The sequence below is a fragment of the Fragaria vesca genome, linkage group LG2 (assembly GCF_000184155.1).
Source record: "Fragaria vesca subsp. vesca linkage group LG2, FraVesHawaii_1.0, whole genome shotgun sequence".
NCBI lineage: Eukaryota > Viridiplantae > Streptophyta > Magnoliopsida > Rosales > Rosaceae > Fragaria > Fragaria vesca.
The window spans coordinates 78786-99999 of NC_020492.1; the positions used below are offsets into that span (position 1 = coordinate 78786).

Sequence of the window (21214 nt, forward strand, 5' to 3'; positions counted from 1 at the left end):
AGAGAGAGAGAGAGAAGACATACAAATATGAGTGATCGATGTAACATACCTGAGCAGCCAATCTCCTTAGCATCGAAAATATTCCATTAGTGAAGCCTTCATTGTCAATCAATCCAAAGCAGTTCACAGTTGTTAAACGAAAGAAGTCCAAATTGGAGGATGTGCCCTGCTGTGATGCATCTGACAACTTTTTTAAGGAATCACAATCATCTGCATAAACTCCTAAACGACTATTCGATGGGAGATCCGGTAATTGTTGAAGCCTTTTGCACCCCGTCAAATCAATGAGCCCAAGCTTAGAAAGGCATTTAATGCTTGCGGGAAGAGTAATAAAATCATTTCCACCAAGACGCAAGTCCCATAGAGATGGAAAACAGTAGCCAATATCATCGGGGATTACTCCTTGTCTAAGATGACAATCAGTTAGAAGTAACGACATCAAAGACGGTAAAGCCCTTGGAGATGGCAACGAAGGCTCTAGACTCTTTCTTCTTTCTTCTGAATAAGGAGCCAAGCTTACTTCTCATAGACGGTTTCAAACACTCTGTCTCCCCCGTATTTCCTACAAGTTTCTTCAGTTTTGGGCATCCTGACATATTGAGCTCTATAAGAGACTTCAGTTTAAAAATTGTTGTACCCGGTATACTCTGGAGATTTTTGTTATTATGTATATATATACAAATACTCAAGACCAACCAGATGTTCAATTGATGAAGGTAGTTCCTCAATAGCAGTGTCGGGCATGCACATGTAAAACAACTTTTCCATCCATTCTCTAAATTCTGGAATCTTTAGTTTTGAGTAGTAGTAAAGGTTGAGAATCTTAAGGGAATCCATTTCAATCTTACTTGGGAAGCTCTTAACGTTTTTGCATCCGTGGAGTGTCAACCGCTTAAGTTTTTTGTGCACTGCAATGGATGGATGGACCTCAACTAAACCCTCACAAAATCACAATATTCAAGATTCAAGTCCTCAAGATTCGGCATACCTATGAAATCTGGGGTCTTCTTCAAATATTTGGAGACACTAAGATCCATACGTTTTAATTTAGGCAAGTCCTATACAATACTCTCAACCCCAAAACCCTCAATCTTCTCTGTTGATAAAAAACAAAGAAGCTATTGTATAGGCTAATCTAATTTCCCTCTGTTTCTCTCGCACACCAAGTTGATGGCAGCAACCCTATTTATCTTAGGCCATCTCCAGCAGGAGAGAGCTACATTGGGGTTAGGGCTATAATTTAACTCTAAAAAATATTATTTTTTATTCATAGACTACTAAACCATCTCTAGTGTGGAGAGCCAAATTTTAGCCCTTTCTAATATTTTAGGCCATCTCCAACCCTAGGCTAAGAAGTGGATATAGCCCCCAAAAATCACAAATTTCATCTCCAACCCAGGGCTATGCTAAACCAAAAACAGGGTTTGGGGGGCTACAAGGGCCAAGGGCTGGGCTATATTTGGCCTTTTGTTTAACCCTTGGGCTATTTGTTTGTGGGAACCACAATGAGCAAAACAACATGGTATATAAGCTTATAATCTTAATGGTTGGAGATGATCAAAATTTTAGCCCTCACTATTCATGCATATGGTGATTTTTATGGGCTAAAATTTAACGTGAGGGCTATTTTAGCCCCTCCCAATTGGAGATGGTCTTACTCTATTATCTAGTTAGACTAGGTCAAATACGTATACATATGTTCTCAAGAGCATCTCCAGCAATGGTTGATAAAATAGTTGATAAATTTGGATGAAATTTATATTTATCAATCCATTTTGAGAGTTGTGTTCCAGCAGAGTAGCTATTAGAAAAAACTTAGCTATTCATTGACAAATTCTCTTTCCTGAATTGATAAATTTATCAATTTTACTTATCAATTTTTAAATTTGTCAACTTCTGAAGTATACTCCACCATATCTCATCCTCACTTCACCTCTTATCACCAAGCCACCTCTCCTCAACACCATATCAAATCACCTCATCCTCATTTCCATCACCTCAAGACTACTCCCCTCAAGACCATCTCCTCAAGACCATTTATATTTGAGATTTTGGTAATGTGAGAAGCTATAAATCAAGCCTTGCCACAATTGCTCCATAGCAATTTGGGCTTGTTCTTGTTACTTCTCATTCCTCTTCACCTTTACCTCTTTAACTTGATGTGTTTTGTTGTTGATATCATTGACTTGATGAAGATTCAAAGCAGGAGGTTGATTACGTACTGGTGCAGTGGTTCTGTGTTTAGGACGAGTACTTGTGACTTGTTTCATTGCAAACCAACATCAGAATATTATTGATACTGCAACATCAGGTTCTTTTCTTGGCAAACCTCGAGGGAACAAGGATAATTTATTGAATGGAGAAGTACAAGACTACATCACCAGTAATCGTTACAAGAGCACTTCCCATTCACAAAGCGATGAAAACGATTGGCATCTCTCACAATAAGCTCCCTCTTCATCATCTTTGATACAAGTTTAGTCACATTGTGACAATCAACACACACTCTTAGATTCTTTGTGATCCTAATCAAGCTCCCAGCTGGTGTACTTAAGAGCCCAAATGCAATGGCTAGTCTCTCGCTGTGCCCCCATAGCAGCCTAATCTTCATTGGCTCGTCGACATTGCGAAGAACACTGCTTGTATCAGGAATATAACCAGAAGCCTCCACTGCTGCTCTTATGTTCTCTAAATGCTGATAAATCTCTGCCCAATGCGGATGCGAATTGTCTCCAGCGAAGAATGTGTGGACCTGATTTTCCACTTCAATCAAGCTATACCCGGGTGTTTTCCTTAGCCCTCTTGTCCTCATCAGGTTTCGAATGTAGCTCACATCATCCCATCTCCTTGCTTGAGCATAAATATTTGATAGCACAACATAAATACTAGGATTCATGGATTCAATACAAAGTAATTTATCTGCCGTCTTGATACCCAGTCCAATGTTCTTGTGAGCTTGACATCCACTCAGCAATGCTTCAAAAACAGAACTTCCTGGTTTAAAAGGCATTTGTTCAATCAAAGCCTCGGCTTCTTTAAATCTGCCTGCTCTGCTTAGGAGATCCACAAAACTAGCATAGTGTTTTTCAATCAGCCTAATAGTACGGTTTCTCTCCATGCTGTGGAAAAACTCGATCCCTTCTTCAAGAAGTCCCGAGTGACTACAAGCAGTTAGAAGAGAAAGAACGGAGGTTTCGTTTGGCTCAAATCCCTCCTCCATCATTTTTTTATACATATCAAGAGCTTGCTGTCCATGGCCATGAATACCATAGCTTGTTATCATAGAGTTCCATAGGATAACATCTCTATAAATGGATCCCTTGTTAAATATCCGCTCAGCATACTCTATTGTGCCACACTTGGCATACATATCAATCAAGGCTGTCATGTTAACTACGTCAAATGAATAGCCCTGCCGAATAAAGTGAGCATGAACACCCTTTCCTTTCTTCAAAGAGCCCAAATGGGCACAAGAATGAACTAAACTAACCAGTGTCACTGAAGTGGCAGCAACTCCCTCTTTTTGCATCTGAGAGAATAGCTTCAAGGCTTCTTCTGCATGCCCATTTTGTGTTAGTCCCACAAGCATAGCAGTCCAGGTAATAACGTTCCTCTGTTTCATTCTGTCAAAGACAAAAGTTGCTTTCTTTACTGCACCACATTTAGAGTACAGATCAACAATGGCAGTGGATAAAATAGGGTTTAACTCAAAACCCCTCCTTAATGAACAACCGTGTAGGATTTTTCCACCATTCAAAGCAGCTATTTGAGAACAACCCTGAATTAGGCTCACCATAGTCCCTGAATCAAACCTAACACCACTTGCAACTAATCTATCAAAGAAGGCAAACGATTCATGCACCATACCATTTTGAACACATCCCGAGACCATGACATTCCATGAAACCAAATTTCTTTTCGGCATGGTCTCAAAAACCCAACATGCACTACGCATGTCACCAATATTACTATACATATCAACCAACGAGGTAAGCACCAAAACCTCATTGCTCATTCCCAGTCCAACTATGCTACCATGAACACATTTTGCAAGCTTGAAATCCGCAGTATCAATGCACACTCGAATCATACTCAGCATACTTACTGCACTTGGCCTAATGCCGCAACTCCACATTTCATGAAACAAATCAAATGCCTTGCTGAACTGAGCAGCCTGCACATAGCCACCAATCATCGAATTCCAACAAACAACATCTCTTTCCCCCATCCTATCAAAACACCTCCGCGCCTCATCTACATTACCAAATTTCATCAAGAAGTTGATCATTGAACTCCCAAAGAACCCATTGCTCTCAACTCCTCTATCCACAGCTCTCTTAATAACCTCCACACCCGTTTCATAATCCGAAAGCCTCATACATGCCTTGAGCGCATAGTTACATGTATAACTATCCACCTCCACATTACGAAAACCCATCAATCTAAACAGCTCATGGGCCTCATTGTACCTCTCTTTTCTCAAATACCCATAAATCATAGAATTGTAAAGAATGGTTTTTGGGTGAGGACATTCATCGAACACCTGGCGTGCATAAACCAAACTACCCAGATCACAGTACACCCCAACGAGATTTCTGACCAAACTTTGGTCTCTGAATAACCCATTGGTGATGATCTGGGCATGAATGGAGTTGACCCAGATGAGAGTTTTCGAAAATCTTTGTAAGAGTGACAAAAAGTTGTGAACTTTAGCTTGTGATTGGTTAAAGTTGGTAACTTTGATTGAAGAAGAAGAAGCAGAAGCATAAGCATAAGCCGAGTAGGAAGATGAGAAGATGAGCTTGAAGCGAGAACGCATGAAGGAGATGATGGGAAACCAGGAAAGACTAGAGGGTTGTGAGTTGAAGCCATAGTAAGTCTAGTTTGCTTTGCATAGTTTGAAGTTGAGAGCTTTTATATGGATTTTGAGGTAAAAGAAGAGCAATATAAGCTAGGATTTGGTATCTATATTTTTTGCCCATAATAGTACAAAGTGAAAAAAGGACAAAATACAAGGGTATAAATAGTAAATCACAGCAATTCTTGAACCCTAAACCTTTATTCTGTCTTTCTGCTCCAAAGAAGAAGAAAAAAGGCCTCTCACACAATAAGGACCTTCAAGAAGCAAATTTTGCCATGAAGTCAATGCAATTGGAGCACATAATCTGCAATTGGTTATTTCCTGTGGAAGTTGTGGTTCTTTCTTTTGGTTTGAGAGCAAGTTCATCCATGGAGGTAATAATTCTAAACTTAGAGGTATATTGGTGTATTGGATCTGCAGTGATGTTACTATACCCAATATTGCATTTATGAAGTCAATTTTCGTTTCATTCTTTATGATCCCTAAACTTTTCAATAGTATGATTCAGATTTTCATTTTGATTTCTGTATAAGACTGTATGTTTTGTGGGTGGAAGTTGTGCCTGTGCAATAAGAGAAGTAATGGATTTCAGGGAGATGTATATAGACTGAAAATCTTTGGATTACATTAGCTTTTGATACTTATTGGCATATCTCTGGTTCAAATGACACAGTAGGTTTCTAGAAAACAAGGATTTTCTGGGCACATCAAACAAGAACCGATAATTTGTCTGCTGAAAAGCCCCTAGGATGCTTGTTCCTTGATCACTAGTATTGAATATAGCCATGCAGTAATTAGAACCAATACTTTCGAGGACAGCCTTCGAATCCACCACAAGGTTTGCCCATCCTTCAAAGTGGAATGTCATTGATGGCAAACTCAAGGTTGCCCCTCCTAATGGTCCATAGCAAGATCAAACATACCTATTGGCCTTGTTGGATGCTTTCCAAAATTATCCAACATACATCCCACCATTGCTGATCTCAATGTATTATATGTTCCTTGAACAAGCATAGAGTATGGACTACCTTTCTCTCAAAAAAAGAAAAAAGAAAAAAAAAGAGTATGGACTACCTGTGTCTATCATAATTCTGCCACCTATTCCAGTTCTGGATAGTGCTGGATCTATATAGAAGCGCTTTTGTAAATGCTGATCCCTGAAAGATGGACAAAGTATCCCTACACATTTCTTGCTGGCAAAATCTCTGTTTTCTGTAGGTGTCCACTTATTTTTGCATCCTTACCGAAGCTTAATGTTGTACGACTTAACCTTGGTGTTGGTTATGGCAAGCAGTAAGAGAAGTGCCGATTGGTCTCCTTACCTAGTTGTATTAGGATTGGCCGCTGCCTAACCCAAATACGCCAGCTATGGGATTCTTAGGTCCATCATTTTTACCAAAACTGATCTTCTGTTTATCAATGCCACATCCAAATGCTACTCGGAAGTTCATAGAGGTATGGTCAGTGCTTGGGTAAGTGAAGATGTCAGTTGATACCCACCCCTCAGTTATGCTTCCACCTCCATAGTCGATCTTGTATTGACAGATCCCTCCACTATTACATAATTTGGGAACACAAAGGGGGTTCGTACAAGGTAAGGAACGATGTGATGTAGACTCATTATATTTGACATTTCCTGCCAGTACTGGGAAGCAATTGCGGCATCCTTCACCCTGAAACCATGTATCAGCAGCGCTCGTATCCACCATTAAGTAGGGTGTATAGAGTTGTGCACCAATGCCTATTCGCGTTACATACTAATTACTTAGAGCTGGAGAGATAGGGGGTTGGTTGTATAGTAGTAGGCATATCCTTCATGAACTTATGTGATGTGTTCATTGATCTGGCTGAACTCAAGGCCATGAGGTTAAGAACTCGATTTCTTGAAATTTCAGCCAGTAGTTTATGCCTTGCTTCAGGTGTATGATTCTTTGGGAGGATAAATGAATCAATTGGGATGAGCGGGATGTTGAAACCATTGGTTTTGATGGGCAACGTTGAAGAGAGCATGGAGTAGAGCAGGGTCAACATAATCCCGCACATGATTTACATAACCTTCTGCAGTTAATCTCTTTGTTTTGTGCAGTAGCAGTATTTATAAACTTAGATGTCTTTGTATTTGATATGCAATAAATTTTCTTTACTAAAGTGAGATTTTCTTAGCTTGCATTAAATAACTACATTAATTTTTGTATCAGATTTCTGGGTTCTGGTAGGATTATTCTGCTGTATACTTGATGAAAATGATATTCTCAATGACAATATCATTACATTTTAAACCTTGGATTACATATATTTTTCAAACCTATTGGCATATCTCTGGTGCAAATGATAAAGTAGGTTTATTTAAAAACCAGGATTTTTTGCCTAGTTCAAACAAGAACCGATGATTTGTCTGCTGAAATGCACCTAGTTCGTTTATTCCTGCATCGCTAACGGGCAGTATAGCCATGCAGATAGTTGAATTGAAGTCCTCAAAAACAGCTTTTGAATCCAGCACAAGGTTTGCTCCTTTGAAGTGGTATGTCATTGATGGCAAAGTCACATTTCGTAATGGTTCATAACAAACATCAAAGACACCTTTTCTTGTTGGGCGTTTTCCACATTGATTCATCATATACTGCACCACTTCTTCTCTTAATAGTGTATATGCACCTCGAACAAGATGAGTGTAAGGAGTACCTGTGTTAATGATAAACCCACCACCAGTAGTGCCCTTCTTCACCTTGAATAGTGCCGGATCTATATTAAGGCGCTTTCCTGCTATGCTAATGCCTAAAAGATTCACATTGTATATAGACCTATTTTGTACAAGCAATATATCTGTTGTTTGTACACTTCCACTTATTTTTGCATCCTTGCCAAAACTTAGCAGTGGATGAGTTTTACTTGGTGTTGTTGATGATGGTAAGCAGTAAGAGAAGCGCAGGTTGGTCTCCTTAACTAGTTGTTTTAGGATTGACTGCTGCCCCCAACCTAACCCAAATATTCCAGCTATCAGATTGTTATCACCAAGACTCCAATTCTGGTTGTCATACGCACAACCAAAGGCTACCCTCCACTTGATAGAGGTTTGGTTGGTGCTTGGGGAAGTGAAGGTATCATTTGATTCCCAACCTTCAGATTTTTTGCCAGCGCCATATGCAATATTGTATTTACACAACCCTCCATGATCACATAACCTTGGAACACAAAGGGGGTCCCTACATTGCAAGTATTGGAATGATGTAGATTGTTTATATTTGAAGTTTCCTCCCACTACAGGGAAACAATTGATGCACCCATCACATTGAACCCATGTATCAGCAAAGGCTGTAGTCACTGCTAAGTATGGTGTATATAGCTGTGACCCAATGGCTATTCGCGTTACATAGTAACTGATTAGAAGTTGTTCATTTGGTATCTGTATAATACTTGGTAGATCATTCATGAACTCCTCTGCTGGATTGTTTTTCCTGCCAGAACTCAAAGACATTAGGTTAGGAACCTGATTTCTTGATATTTCAGCCAGTAGGTGATGCCTTTCTTCTGGAGTGTGATTCTTTGGGAGGATAACTGAATCGATTGGGATGAGCGGGATGCTAAAACCACTAGTGGGCAAGGTTAAAGTGAGCATAAACAAGAGCAGGGCCAATATTATACTCCACATGATTTTCATATTGCTGGAGATAGTCATTCTCTTTCTTTTGATGTGAGTAATTCATTTGTAGAGGCAGTATTTATAAATATACATGTTTGATGTATTAGATATGCAGTAAATTTACATTAATGAAAAGGAGATTCTGATAGATTGCAATTTATAACTCACTGAGGTTTATCCCTCATATGTAGATTGTGCTGCTCTATACTTTTTCTTTATTTTTTCTTTGAAGTTTCTTTAGTTATGACACAGATTAAATCACAAAACAAGTGCTTATATACGTGGATTTAGGTATCTGACTTATTTCTACTGTCTCAAACAAGTAACTACCTACTAACAATGTCTACCTGTTTCCTCTTGTGGAAGGGAGTCTTAGAGGAGTACAGGCTAAGAAACAGAAAAGCAGAAAGCCCGAAATCATGGCAGGAGATCAACTGAATTTCTCAAGGGTTTTAATTACCTCTCGTCCAGGGTTAAACTATTGGGAAGAGACTGCATCAATTTGGTTATAACTCCTACACATTCATTCGAGCCATTTCCATTCTGTTGGTTTCAGAACAAGTCATGAATAGAGGTAACATTTCCAAACTTGTAGATATGGCGTGTGTTATATGTTTCTGATTCTGGCAGGATAGAAATCTGCTATTAGTTTTCTATGGTCATCCTAAAATAATTTTCACACAATTTGACTCCTACTAAAGAGCCTACCTACATTGATTCAATTCTATTATGGAACCAGATTTTAATGCAGCACCAGTAACTTAAGAACTTAAATACTCGGGTTTATTGGATATCTTCAACACAAGAGGAATTAGGTTACAGAAATATGAAAGATAGAATGAAAACTACTGATATCACACCAGTAGAACCTCAGGCATCACACCAGAGGGTAGGCTGCATCACACAAACCCAAATAGAAAGCAAAGCTCTCAAACTTTTATTAATCCCACTCCGAGAACAAAAGACTACAAAAGACCTCTATATATAGAGAGGTAAAGAAAACCTAAAACAATTAGGATCAAGTAAACCTAATAACCTAGAACTTAAAAGATTCTCAATAACAAAACAAATCCCAAATAAGAAAGAAATCATAATAACCTAAAACAATTAGGATCAAGTAAACCTAATAACCTAGAACTTAAAAGATTCTCAATAACAAAACAAATCCCAAATAAGAAAGAAATCATAATCTTTCCAAAGCTAGGCAAATCTTGCTGATGCCCGCATGCATCAAGCAAGATCCCATGTAGACACATCATCATCTACTGAATGCCAGATCAAAGCCTGAGCCTTGGAACCTTCTTTGCCTCGTCTCTTATAGACCTTTAATGGCTTCTGCCATTTAGGTCCTGCATTAGATTTATATTTCAGTTTACAGATAAGAAGGAAATATAGTAATATACCCATATGCCTTTACCATAGTTTAACTACCATGTTTGATTTCAAAGTTTCCTTCTTCATAGAATCAATCTAAACATTCCTTTAAATTACCCTGACTATATTACCTGAAGAGTATGTTTGCTTTGATATGGGAATGTATGTATATATGTGGTATGCAAGTTGTGCATGTGCACTAATAGAAGTACGCTTTTTTTTGGACATATAGACTTAACACTTCATATCAATGATATTATAAACCAGTCAACCTTAGATTACATAAGTTTTTGAAACTTAAAGGCATATCTCTGGTGCAAATGACACTGTATACTTTTTAACAAGCATGGATTTCTTTCCTACATCAAACAAAAAACGATGATTTGCCTGCTGAAAGGCCCCCAGGAGGTTTTGTCCTGCATTGCTAGCAGGCAATATAGCCATGCAGAGATCAAAACCAAATCGCTCAAACACAGCCCCTGAATTCAGTACAAGATTTGCCCCTTTGAAGTGGTATGTCATTGATGGTAAAGTCACATTCCCTCCTAGTGACCCATAACAAAGATCAAAAAAACCTTTCCTTGTTGGACGCTTCCCATAATTCTTCATAATATACTGAGTCATTTCATCCCTCAAAATTGTGTATGCACCTTGAACAAGCCTAGTGTAAGGACTACCTGTGTCTATGAAAAATCCACCAATAGTGCTACGCTTCAGCTGGAACAATGCTGGATCTATATTAAGACGCTTTCCTGCAATGCTAATACCCAAAAGTTTGACATTGTAAGCAGGCGTATTTTCTGCAGGCAAAATCTGTATTGTCTGTACACTTCCCTTTATTTGTGCATCCTCACCAAAGCTTATCATTGTATGAGTTTGTCTAGATGTTCTGGATGATGGTAGGCAGTAAGAGAAGCGCTGGTTGGTCTCCTTACCTAGTTGTTTTAGGATTGACCTCGTCCCAATACCTAATCCAAATATGCCAGCTATAGGATTACTAGGTCCATCATTGTGACCAAAACTCATATTCTGGTTATCATAGCCACAACCAAATGCTACTGGCAACTTCATAGAGGTATGGTTAGTGCTTGAGAAAAGGAAGGTATCACTAGAAACCCAACCTTCAGATTTGCTTCCGCCACTGTACAGATTCCTGTAGAGACACACCCCTGCACTATCACATAGTTTTGGCACACAAAGTGGGTTCTTACAAGGTAGATATTTGTATGTTGTAGACTCATTATATTTGAAATTTCCTCCCTGTATTGGAAAGCAATTGCGGCATCCATCACATTGAACCCATGTGTCAGCACTGCCTGTGTCCACCATTAAGTAGGGTGTATATAGTCGTGAGCCAATGACCATTCGAGTCACATAGTAATTACTTAGAACTCGATAAATGGGGGGTTGTATGGTATTAGGCACACCCTTCACGAACTCCTCTTTTGGGTTCATTGCTCTTGCTGCACTCATGGACATGAGGTTGAGGGCTCGATTTCTTGATATATTAGCAAGTAGGTTATGCCTTTCTTCAGGAGTGTGATTAGTTGGGAGGATAACAGAATCGATTGGTATGAGCTGGATGCTAAATCCACATGTTGCAATGGGCAACATGAAAGTGAACATGAACAAGAGAAGGGTCATCATATTGCTGCAGACAGTTTGTTTCTCTCTTCTGCTCTGGGAGTAACTCATGTATAGAGATAGTAGTATGTAAATATGTATATATAAACTTGTAAACATGTTGATGTATTATATATGCAATGAATTTACTTTACTAGAAGATCATGCTGTTGCCATGCATTCAACATTTTAATAATGGTTATATCTGGATGTGGATTCTGGTAGGATTTTGCTACTGCACTTGCGAAAATTATTCTTTAAGAACCAATAAATAAAGGTGTAATCGACTAGTCATGTATGTTTCTTTCAATCTAATCTTAACAAACATTTCTTTTCACTTCTTTTTCATTTGAGAATTAAGGTTTTGTTTTTATAGACTTTTGAGTGACTTTTTCAGACCTCTTATATATAATTTTTGAATCGGCTTTAATATTTGTGCGTCCTAAATAGGGCATAAGAAATCAAAATGAACATAAATTGATTACATAGAACTCTTTTTGAACCTAGATGCATATCTCTGGTCCAAATTAATGACATTGTGGATTGCTTAATATCAAACAAAAACCGATTATTGGCCTGCTGAAATGCCCCGAGCACGTTTACTCCTTGATCAGTAGTAGGCAGTATAGCCATGCAGGGAGAGGTATTAATAGGTTCAAACACTGCCTTAGAATCCAGCACAAGATCATTGCTGGTAAAGTACCATGTCCCCCTTCTGATGCTCTATAGCAAAGGTCAAGAGGACCTTCCCTTTCTTCAACAGGACTCCATCTATAATGCTGCATGATATACTGCACCATTTCCTGCCTCAGAATCCTATATGCACTTTTGATAAACACAGTACCTGAATCTGTGAAAAACCCACCACTAGGGCCGTGTCGTAGCTTGAACAGTGCAGGATCGATGCTAAGACACTGTGTTCCAATACTAACACCCAACAGCTTGATATTGTAAGCAGGAATGTTGGTCTGAGACTTTCCTTTTATTGTTGCCTCGTTACTGAAAGTTAAGAATGCTGAAGTTCCCTTTGGAGCTGTCCATGCTGGTAGGCAATAAGAGAAGCGGCCTTTAGACTTCACCATGATTATAGATCTCTCATTCCCTTTGAAGAGCTTAGTTATTTAGTAAATTTGATTTTGATATTTGAACTGTTAAATTTGAAACATTACATAAACTTCTATGTACTTTTTTCTTTAGCAACTTGAACTGTTACAAACTTATTGACATATCTCTGGTGCAAACGACACCCTAGATTGTTTAACATCAAACAAGAATCGATGATTTGCGTGCTGAAATGCTCCAAGGATGTTTATTCCTGTCTCACTAGTAGGAAATACAGCAATACAGATAGTACGTAGTCTCCCATACAGATTTAGGATACAGCAGCAGGTCAGCTCCTTCAAAGTGGTATGTCAATGCTGGCAGTGTCTTATATCTCAGATCTCTAGATGCATAGCAGAGGTCAAACACAGGGGTAACTCTGGAGAATATACTTCAGCATTTCTTGCTTCAAAATTTGATATGCAGATCGAACCAGAAGAGTGTATTGAGCACCAGAGTCTATGGCAAACCCACCACTCCTGGGATTTGTTTTCAACTTGGACACTTTTGGGTCTATATTAAGGCGCTTTCCTTGAATACTAATACCTAACATATTGACATAGTATCTAGGAAAGCCCTGAGGGATTAACTTCGTGGTCTGTACAAGTCCTCCTATTGTTGCTTCTGCACCAAACTTTAAGACTCTGTGAGTTCCTCTTCGTGCAGGCAATGGTGGTAAGCAGCATGAGAAGCGACCTTGTGTCTGATCAGCTAGTTGCATTAGGATGGACCGCGGCCCTGCCCCTAAACCAAAGATCCCAGCTATGTTCCCTGTACTTTTACCAAAGCTGATTTTCTTATTATCATAGCCACAACCAAACGCCGCTGGGAACTTTATAAATTTTCGCTTGCTGCTCAAGAAAGTGAAGGTGTCATTTGAAACCCAACCCTCACTGCTGCCACCACCGTAGTATGTAATCTTGTAGAGACAATGCCCATCACTAGAACATACTCTCGGAACATGGTGGGTGGGTACATGGTAACTTGCTGTATGATGAGGAATTTTTATATTTGAAATTTCCTATCTTGACTGGGAAGCAGCTGCTGCAGCCATCACCCTGAACCCATGTATCATCACTGCCTGTGTCTAGAAGTAAGTATGGTGAATATAGCTGGGAGCCGATGATCATTCTCGTTAGGTAGTAAGGGCCTAGAGCAGGTAGAATAGGGGCTTGTATTATATCATTGCCTCATTGGCTGCATTGTTCATCATTAACGACTTTGCTCGATTTCTCGACATTTTAACCATCTGATGCCTCTCTTGCGGAGTGAAATTTCTTGGGGAGACAGAATTGCTTGGGGTGAGTTGGAGACTAAAACCACAGGTTCCAATGGGCAGCGTTGCAATGACCATGTACAGGAGGACAACCAAAATATTGCTGCAGATGGTTATCAAGGCCATTTTTGTTTCTATATTTTGCTTTGGGAGGAAGAGTTGCCAGTAGAGGTAGGATTTATAAGCTTTATAATGTGTGTTCTTTTGTTGGATCTGCAATAAATATATTATGCACAAAATCTGATTTTACATCCAATGGATTCTGGCATGGTCGGAAAGTTTTGAAGCTCAAAAGCAAAAAATATTAAAGGAATACTCTATGATCATGACTTGATATAGAAAAGTACTTGTACTTCTAGGTAAGGCGTTCAGTCCTTGTTGGGAGGACTATTCCAGTTTTTGGGCAAAACGCATGGTTTTACAAAAGTCTTAACAATCACCATAATCCAAGTAATTGAAAGCAGTGTTTGGGATAAAATCAGAACTGAAGCAGTTTATAACTTTATATTTATTGCATGCATAATTTCTACAATGCTTTATTATAGTTTCATCACAAGGCATACATGCCATCAACACAAGTTACAAAGAGTACACCAGAATGTCTTACCATGTACTAGCTAAACAGAAGCAGGCAAACACACAGACAAGAGTAACTAGATTATATCAAACCAGCAGCATGAAAGTTAAGATACATGACATTCTTGAAAGTCGATTTCATTATGTTCGTGGCCATGGTGAAGTCTTTGCACTTTCCCTCAAGTAGTGCAAGGCCCTCTCCATGTCATCTGTTGGAATGGTGAGCCTGCCATCCCCACGAACGGGGAGTGTACCAGATGAATGTGCCGTGCGGCTTGGCTTAGCCCGGCTTGATGCCAGGTTTGATATCATGTTGACAGCTGGTCCATAGCTGCTAGTTTCATTTTTGCGGTAGTGATCATCATAGTTGTCCCTCTTTCCACTATGCTTGTAACTTGGCTTGTTGCTGTAGTCATTATAGTCACTATAGCTTGCTGGAGTGCCACTGTAGTGTCCAGCTTGATGGGGCTGTTGAGGCCAATTTGCACCACTGGATGGTGCAATCCTGGAGGCTTGGTCAGCATAACCATAGCCACCTCTGACGGGGCTGGAAGACCTGCGCTGCCATGAGTTATCAGCAGCATAGCCGTAGCCTCTCACTGGCTCAACAACACCGCTTTGCCTGTATGAAGGTAATAAAGGTGAGTGAACACGTTCTTCAATGATAGTTTCGGTTTTGGTGACATAGGTTTCTGGTTTATGCAAGGGGGTACAACCAGTGACTGTTCTTTTAGTACCGTCAGCATCAACAATGACTGTAACGCACTCCTCATCAGTAGAAGCATACCTTGGATTTCCCCATTGGTCGGTGTAAGCTCCTACCCTGCCGGTGGAGTAACCTGATCTGTGATTGCCGTAGTCATTGTAAGCCATGGTTGTGCTTCAAGTTTGGAACTTCTCTCTGCTTGGAACTCAAGTTAGGCCTTGTTTCTCACTTGCAATATGTTGAAGCCTGTCCTTGCATTTATATACAACAACTAGTTATGTTACTTTTTCTGTCACATATGCTTCTTCCATTGCTTTAGGAATGCTGAAAGAATCATATTCTGCCAAAAATATCTATGGATTCTGACCTGCATTGTCTTATGAATTGAGCTAGTAGTCTGTTCAGAATGCAGCGCTTCCATTAGCCAATAAAGGAAAGATATCAGAATAACTTTAGCTACACGAAAAATTACGTATCGAATAGATATTGCATAAAGAAACGAATTGAAGCTTCAAGACCAGAACTATAGCTCCGGTTTATCCCTGAAGATATCACGGATCAATTCTATCCTTTTGCCTGGCCAGTCCTAGATTCTGCCTTCATAAATATCTGAAGAATCATGTTCTGCTCATACTTGGATAGGGACCTCCATTAAGCGCTCTTATATATTCCCCGAGTTTTCCTACTCTTTCATTCTTCTGTCGGCAGAAGATAACAAAGATAAGCTACTTTACATCCTTTAGATATAGATGCTGACTGCTTTCATCGTAGACGTACAAGTCTGGCTACGTACATACAAACTCTCACACCAGAAGGCGGTTCCTGCAGAATCTGTATACAAACCCAGGCCATCAAACATTTCTCACAAAGTTGTCATTTCTGGTATTTGCGTTTAAACCCAAGAAGAAATCAAACACTTCTACTGCCATAAATTTCAACAGTTGTTGTGGCCAGAAGTCCAGAACATGTATGAAGATGTATGCATACACTTGTATGATTTGCTGTAATCGAAAAACTCGTAAGATTTGTTCATGAATCATATAATGATTTCCAAGAGGTAGCATAACTATTAGATACGAGTGTCGTACATGGTACATCTGTGTGATGCTCAGTAGTACATATTAAGCTATGAACAGTATAAAATAGCCTAGGGTTGAAACATCTAAATTCTATCGTGTATAGACGTTACCCTAAAGTTCACTATCACCTGTGAAATATACATATCACCAAGGTCATTTCCCTTGTAAAGGGCATGCACTGGTCTGATATTTGCAGGTTCAGTGTCAATGCGACAATGCATCAGCTGAGACTCCATCGCTAGTTTGCAACTCAAGATTCAGAATCAAGAGACATAATGATCTTGTTTGGCCACAGCATCATCCTTGTCCCCAGGAAATACTTGGTACTATTGTACTGTGAAAACCGAGAAGAGTTTACTCAAAACCATTTCAAGGCTCAAATGTTGGAACTTCATTTAGAGGGGAATGCAGTGCCCGATATACTGTTCTGTCAATAATATTCCTGTAAGGATCCTCCTCCCGCTTCTTGATTAAGTATGCTAAACTTTTTTCAATTTCAGATTGTATCTCCAAATACAATTTGTTTGCACTGTCTTTGTCTTTCAGGATCTCTTCCCTTCCTTTTGTTTCTATTGGTTTCCCAAACAAATAGTAATAACGGCCTGGCAACTTAGGCAGAACTCCCGGAATAAAGAGGTTTTGATTGGCAACTTCTCCACTTGTATCCTCCCTATAACCAGACGACATTTTTGTTAAATGTAAAGATTAGAAGAGAATTTATACTTAAATGTAGCAACAATTTTGATGGTATTTCATGATATCTTTACCTCAAATTTACAGCATCATTATTAGCATTGATGAAATAGTCACCCACCACAGGGATATTCTTTATGTCATTGTAGTCGAGAACCAACTGCCACATTCAAATTAAGAACCAAAGTTGCAATGTGTTAACCTCAAAATTGTAGCTCAAGACAGAAGGAGGTGTCAATAAAGAATGATATTTCATCACAGATTAGAAAGCACATCACAAGATTTTAAACTTAGGGCAAAACATAAATGTCTATTGTATTATTCTTGGTGAAGAACAGAAGAAGGTATATAGCCAGGGAAGAGACTACTGAGATAAAGTAAAAGTGAAACAGAAGGATTGGCAGGGCTTGTATGAATGACTTATACAGACCTGTATTTTGGTTGAGGGATTTAAACTCTGCAAGGTACAAACAATTACATTGGGTATACTTCGTATTTTAAAGAATCGCACATGATCCCTATTCTTTCCTACATATTGAAAGTGAATACTATATGTCTAGTACTCTAGTTATCTACTCTCCACTGACTCCCCTAGTTTGGTAACATTACTTTTCTTATTTTGGTAGAGATTAGGATAAAATTATGAGAAATATAAGAGCCCTAGGTACCTGTCTGAGATTCCATAGAACTGAAATGTCCTTAATTTTACCAAGAAATGTTTGTAATATAACAGTTACACAAGCTTACTTCCAGTAAGTCATCTTCTCCTACAGCTGCAAATGGTACAATTGTGGCCCCAAAACGTGCAGCCATTCTGACAAATTCAGGTTGATCAGGCCAGAATAACTTGTATTCTTCACCCTGCCAATTATGGAAGCACCCTATCATCAAGGGCAACAAAAACTATGACATCTTTGATTATTCTACAAAAACTATGCAAAGTCTGTCTGAGAGTCTAATATTGCAAGGAAACTGCCATTTCAAAATATATAGTACTATAAGGAACATGGCAGTTAGCGGACCTTGTAATGGAGAGCTTCACGTGCACCACCAGGATACAGGAGAACATGTGATTTTGATGAAAGTGCTTTGAATAGATTTCTTGGCGTAACAGGTAATGCACCAAATAATTTGAGAATGTCAAAATGACTTGAGCTCTTCCCCAACAACAGTTCTGGATGCGCTAAACCACGAAACATTATTTTCTTCTCTCTTAAAAATTCTTCAACTAAAGAAACCAGTTCCAGCCCCATTAAATTGTGATAGCCAACAATTAACACAGGTCCTTCATTTGGAACTCCTGCAAGACCTCTCACTACTGTTCCATCTTCCAATGTTGAGAAAAGAACAGAACCAGCAGCAAAGCGTAACAATCTGCCATTCAGTTGCTTTAGTATCAGCTTTGGTCCCATGTGTTCCATAGATACAAGATGCAACTCATACATGACACATGCATCTAGACTGCTTATAAGATTCTAGATATAAGCAGCAATTTTCTTTTTCTCTTTCGGAGACCAGGAACTGTACGAAGAGATTGCTGTCGCTTAGGGTTACCCAAAATCAATATAAATTATGTATACAGAAAATACAGAAAAGCCACTGCGGGTTGGATCCTAGACAGACTTGTTAATGTGATTTTTATCTTCTAGCTTCTCATTACTAAAAACTCTTCAAGCAAGTATAATAAGATATCCAAAGCCTTTCTAAGTCATAAGGCTCAGATAATAGGCTATAAAAATACACAACATATTCCTATAGAAAATCTCTTTCATCCAAGAGAAATAACTTATAATTGCACAATTTTTGTATACCTGTGCAACAACTTTATTGTACATTCCTAAGCAAAGGACAATAAACAGGATGAACTACCTCATTTAAGAACTTAAGAAAATTTTCAAATGCAAATAGTTTTTGGGATCTGAACTCAAAACGATTATTATCATCTAAACTTAGTCCAGACAAAAGCACTAAAAACATAACTAATATTAACAACAAAAGAGAAAGTAGAAAAACAATGGGATCCTTAATTAACCATAAAAAGTGGCATGTTTAGGAGTTTTCCCTCAAAGTTATCAAACAGAAAAGGAAATCAAGAGAGAAATGGCTCAACTGAATTACCCGACTTCTTGATCAAATGTATAGTTAAATTCTGTCATACTAGGAGGAAGGAAATCTGAGAAACTATCATGCTTCCTCGTCCGGCGAAATTTGAAAGTACGTTTTATAACAGTCAACAAATTAACCCCATCTTCCTGTAACATGGCAACAGGAGTACAGTAAATTAAGCGTTTATTTCCACAAGGTATAGGCAACCCAGAAGCTGAATTTTTCTATTGCACAGAAGTAACAAATAGAACTTGCATTATAACAACAAAAAAATTTAAAAAAAAAAAATGTTGTCACAGATTTAGTGTCAAAGCTGTCCCTTTGCAAATGAACCAATTGATATCCCTGAAGAGTTTTCAAGTCAAATCTCCATCTTTGACGAGCTTTTATCCAACTTGTAATTGTAGAACTAACAAAAGGGTCCGTTGAGATCAAGCAATAGCAGATTCAAAAATATTGAAATGAAAAAACAAAGGAAAGAGAAACTGAAGTAATTCTAATAAAAATCAAATTCAGCAAATCCTTCAGGCATACACCTTTTTGTCAATTTTGATTCTATAAGCCATCATTTAAGAGTCAAACTGAAGCCAACATGAAAGATTTAATAGTATCAAGTAAATCTATTCGGTTTAAATGTATCTAAATCAGTGTCAATAAATTTTATTAACAGGACAGATCAACAGAAAATCCAGTAGCACCATGCCAGCCGCCAGCTTTGTAAAATGCATAATTATGAACTCACCAGTAAAAGGGTATGCCCATTGTCCGGGAAGTGACGAACTGTACAGTTCTGTAATGAGCTCCTTAGCCGTTCCGCTTCATCTTGACTAGGTACCATGTTATCCTTGTCACTGAAAGGAAAAATAATCAATATAACTATACCCACAAGGTGCCTTATCCAATCTGAGAATGAACAAAGGTAAGGACATATAAAGAGAAGGAAAGATGTCTTTTCCTTAAAAAAACAAAAACAAAAAAAAAAAACAAAAAAAAAAAAACAAGAGGATCAACAGGGCAAGTCAGTAAGAACCTAGCCAGCACAAGTACTTCAGCTTTAACAGCATGCAGACGGGAATTTGCATAACCAGAAGCTGATCTGAGCAACTTCAGCTTCCACAGAAGAGTTTCTTTTGGTATAATATCGGCCAAAGACTGAGAAGAAAATTATATAACTAAGTAAAAACTATTGTACTGTGTATAGGTCAATAACAGCAGTAAATGATACAGAACAAAAGAAAATGATGATAACGCATGAGCTTTGAATACACAACTACGTTCATCATTATCTTCCATTCTCTTGTAACCCATTCAAGATGATGTGCAAGCTGTGACTAATCGACTATAACTTTCAGAAATCATCTACAGGCTGACGGGATCTTTATAAAAGATCATATTTTATCTGCTATTCCTTTGCATAAAATGTACAATCCTCAAGTTTAGTGTGTACGGTTATACATATTAACTTTTATCTGCTATTCCTTTGCTATTCAGTTGGAAAACTCAAGTTTAGTGTGTACGGTTATACATATTAACTTTGAACAATTTTTTGCGTGTCTGTCAACAGTGACTCACAAGAGTTAAGCTTCTCAGCATTAAGTTGTTTCAAAGAAAAATGCACTAGTCTCAAAATCTGTCAAGAAAAAGGTGTGTGCCTCCCCGTATGTTGACAATAAGTAGATGTTAAGAGAAAGGTAGAGAACTAGATTTTCCATAGCCTGTATTTATGATAAGGAGATTTAGATTTCAACCAAGACGAGCAACATTTTAATTATTTTTACCTTTTATAATTATCATCTGCCTTACCAGTGAGCACATGCTTCTTAATTGATGTGGGTATGAACAAGACTAATTACTGACTATCGCAGGGAAAGGATATTGGTGTAAATTCAAAAAACTAATTAAAAATATCAACAGTAAATGATAGGTGAAGCACATATAAATAAAGCGCAATAATAACACAAAACTAGTTAAACAGAGAAGAAGAACGAAAAATACAATGTTAAACAAGCATAAATGCAGAGGGTTCTTACAGAGAGATATGGTAGCAAAGCAGTGAGATTCTGAGACAGTTGCATGAATTTTAAACTGGGAGGAAGCCTACTGTTGATGTTAACCATCGCCATTTTCATTGGATCACCTGATATCATGAAATATCTTAGAAACATTACAACTCATTTAT

At 38.4% G+C, this 21214-nt stretch overlaps 4 protein-coding genes and 1 non-coding gene across 6 annotated transcripts in view; 1 reads left to right on the plus strand and 4 right to left on the minus strand.

Annotated features, from left to right (window-relative positions):
- Positions 1-2377: 2377 nt before the first annotated feature.
- LOC101309123 (pentatricopeptide repeat-containing protein At1g11290-like) lies at positions 2378-4819 on the minus strand. The gene has a single exon (XM_004291946.1). The coding sequence runs from the start codon at positions 4817-4819 to the stop codon at positions 2378-2380; it is 2442 nt and encodes an 813-aa protein (XP_004291994.1).
- A 219-nt stretch (positions 4820-5038) lies between these two features.
- On the plus strand, positions 5039-9638 carry LOC101305118. 2 transcript variants are annotated; one of them, XR_183868.1, is made up of 2 exons: positions 5039-5235; positions 8868-9638. It is a non-coding gene; the product is annotated as an uncharacterized LOC101305118 (transcript). The 2 variants fall into 2 exon arrangements; XR_183869.1 differs by having other exon boundaries at positions 5083-5235; positions 8973-9638.
- Positions 9639-10172: 534 nt separating this feature from the next.
- Positions 10173-11519, minus strand: LOC101309419 (aspartic proteinase nepenthesin-2-like). The gene has a single exon (XM_004291947.1). The coding sequence runs from the start codon at positions 11517-11519 to the stop codon at positions 10173-10175; it is 1347 nt and encodes a 448-aa protein (XP_004291995.1).
- A 2837-nt stretch (positions 11520-14356) lies between these two features.
- Positions 14357-15390, minus strand: LOC101305414. Its single transcript, XM_004289570.1, has 2 exons — positions 15239-15390; positions 14357-15073 (listed from the first exon to the last, which is right to left on the minus strand). The coding sequence occupies exons 1-2, from the start codon at positions 15322-15324 to the stop codon at positions 14593-14595; spliced, it is 567 nt and encodes a 188-aa protein (XP_004289618.1). The 5' UTR covers positions 15325-15390; the 3' UTR covers positions 14357-14592.
- Positions 15391-16202: 812 nt separating this feature from the next.
- LOC101309701 (acyltransferase-like protein At1g54570, chloroplastic-like) overlaps positions 16203-21214 on the minus strand; it is a 9222-nt gene continuing 4210 nt past the window's right edge. Inside the window, exons 2-9 of the mRNA XM_004291948.1 lie at positions 21066-21172; positions 20066-20187; positions 19778-19886; positions 19048-19181; positions 17952-18303; positions 17677-17790; positions 17004-17089; positions 16203-16906 (exon numbers count right to left, since the gene is read on the minus strand). Of these exons, the coding sequence (XP_004291996.1) occupies positions 16606-16906; positions 17004-17089; positions 17677-17790; positions 17952-18303; positions 19048-19181; positions 19778-19886; positions 20066-20187; positions 21066-21172 (1325 nt within the window). The 3' untranslated portion in view covers positions 16203-16605. The remainder of the gene's footprint in view (positions 16907-17003; positions 17090-17676; positions 17791-17951; positions 18304-19047; positions 19182-19777; positions 19887-20065; positions 20188-21065; positions 21173-21214) is intronic.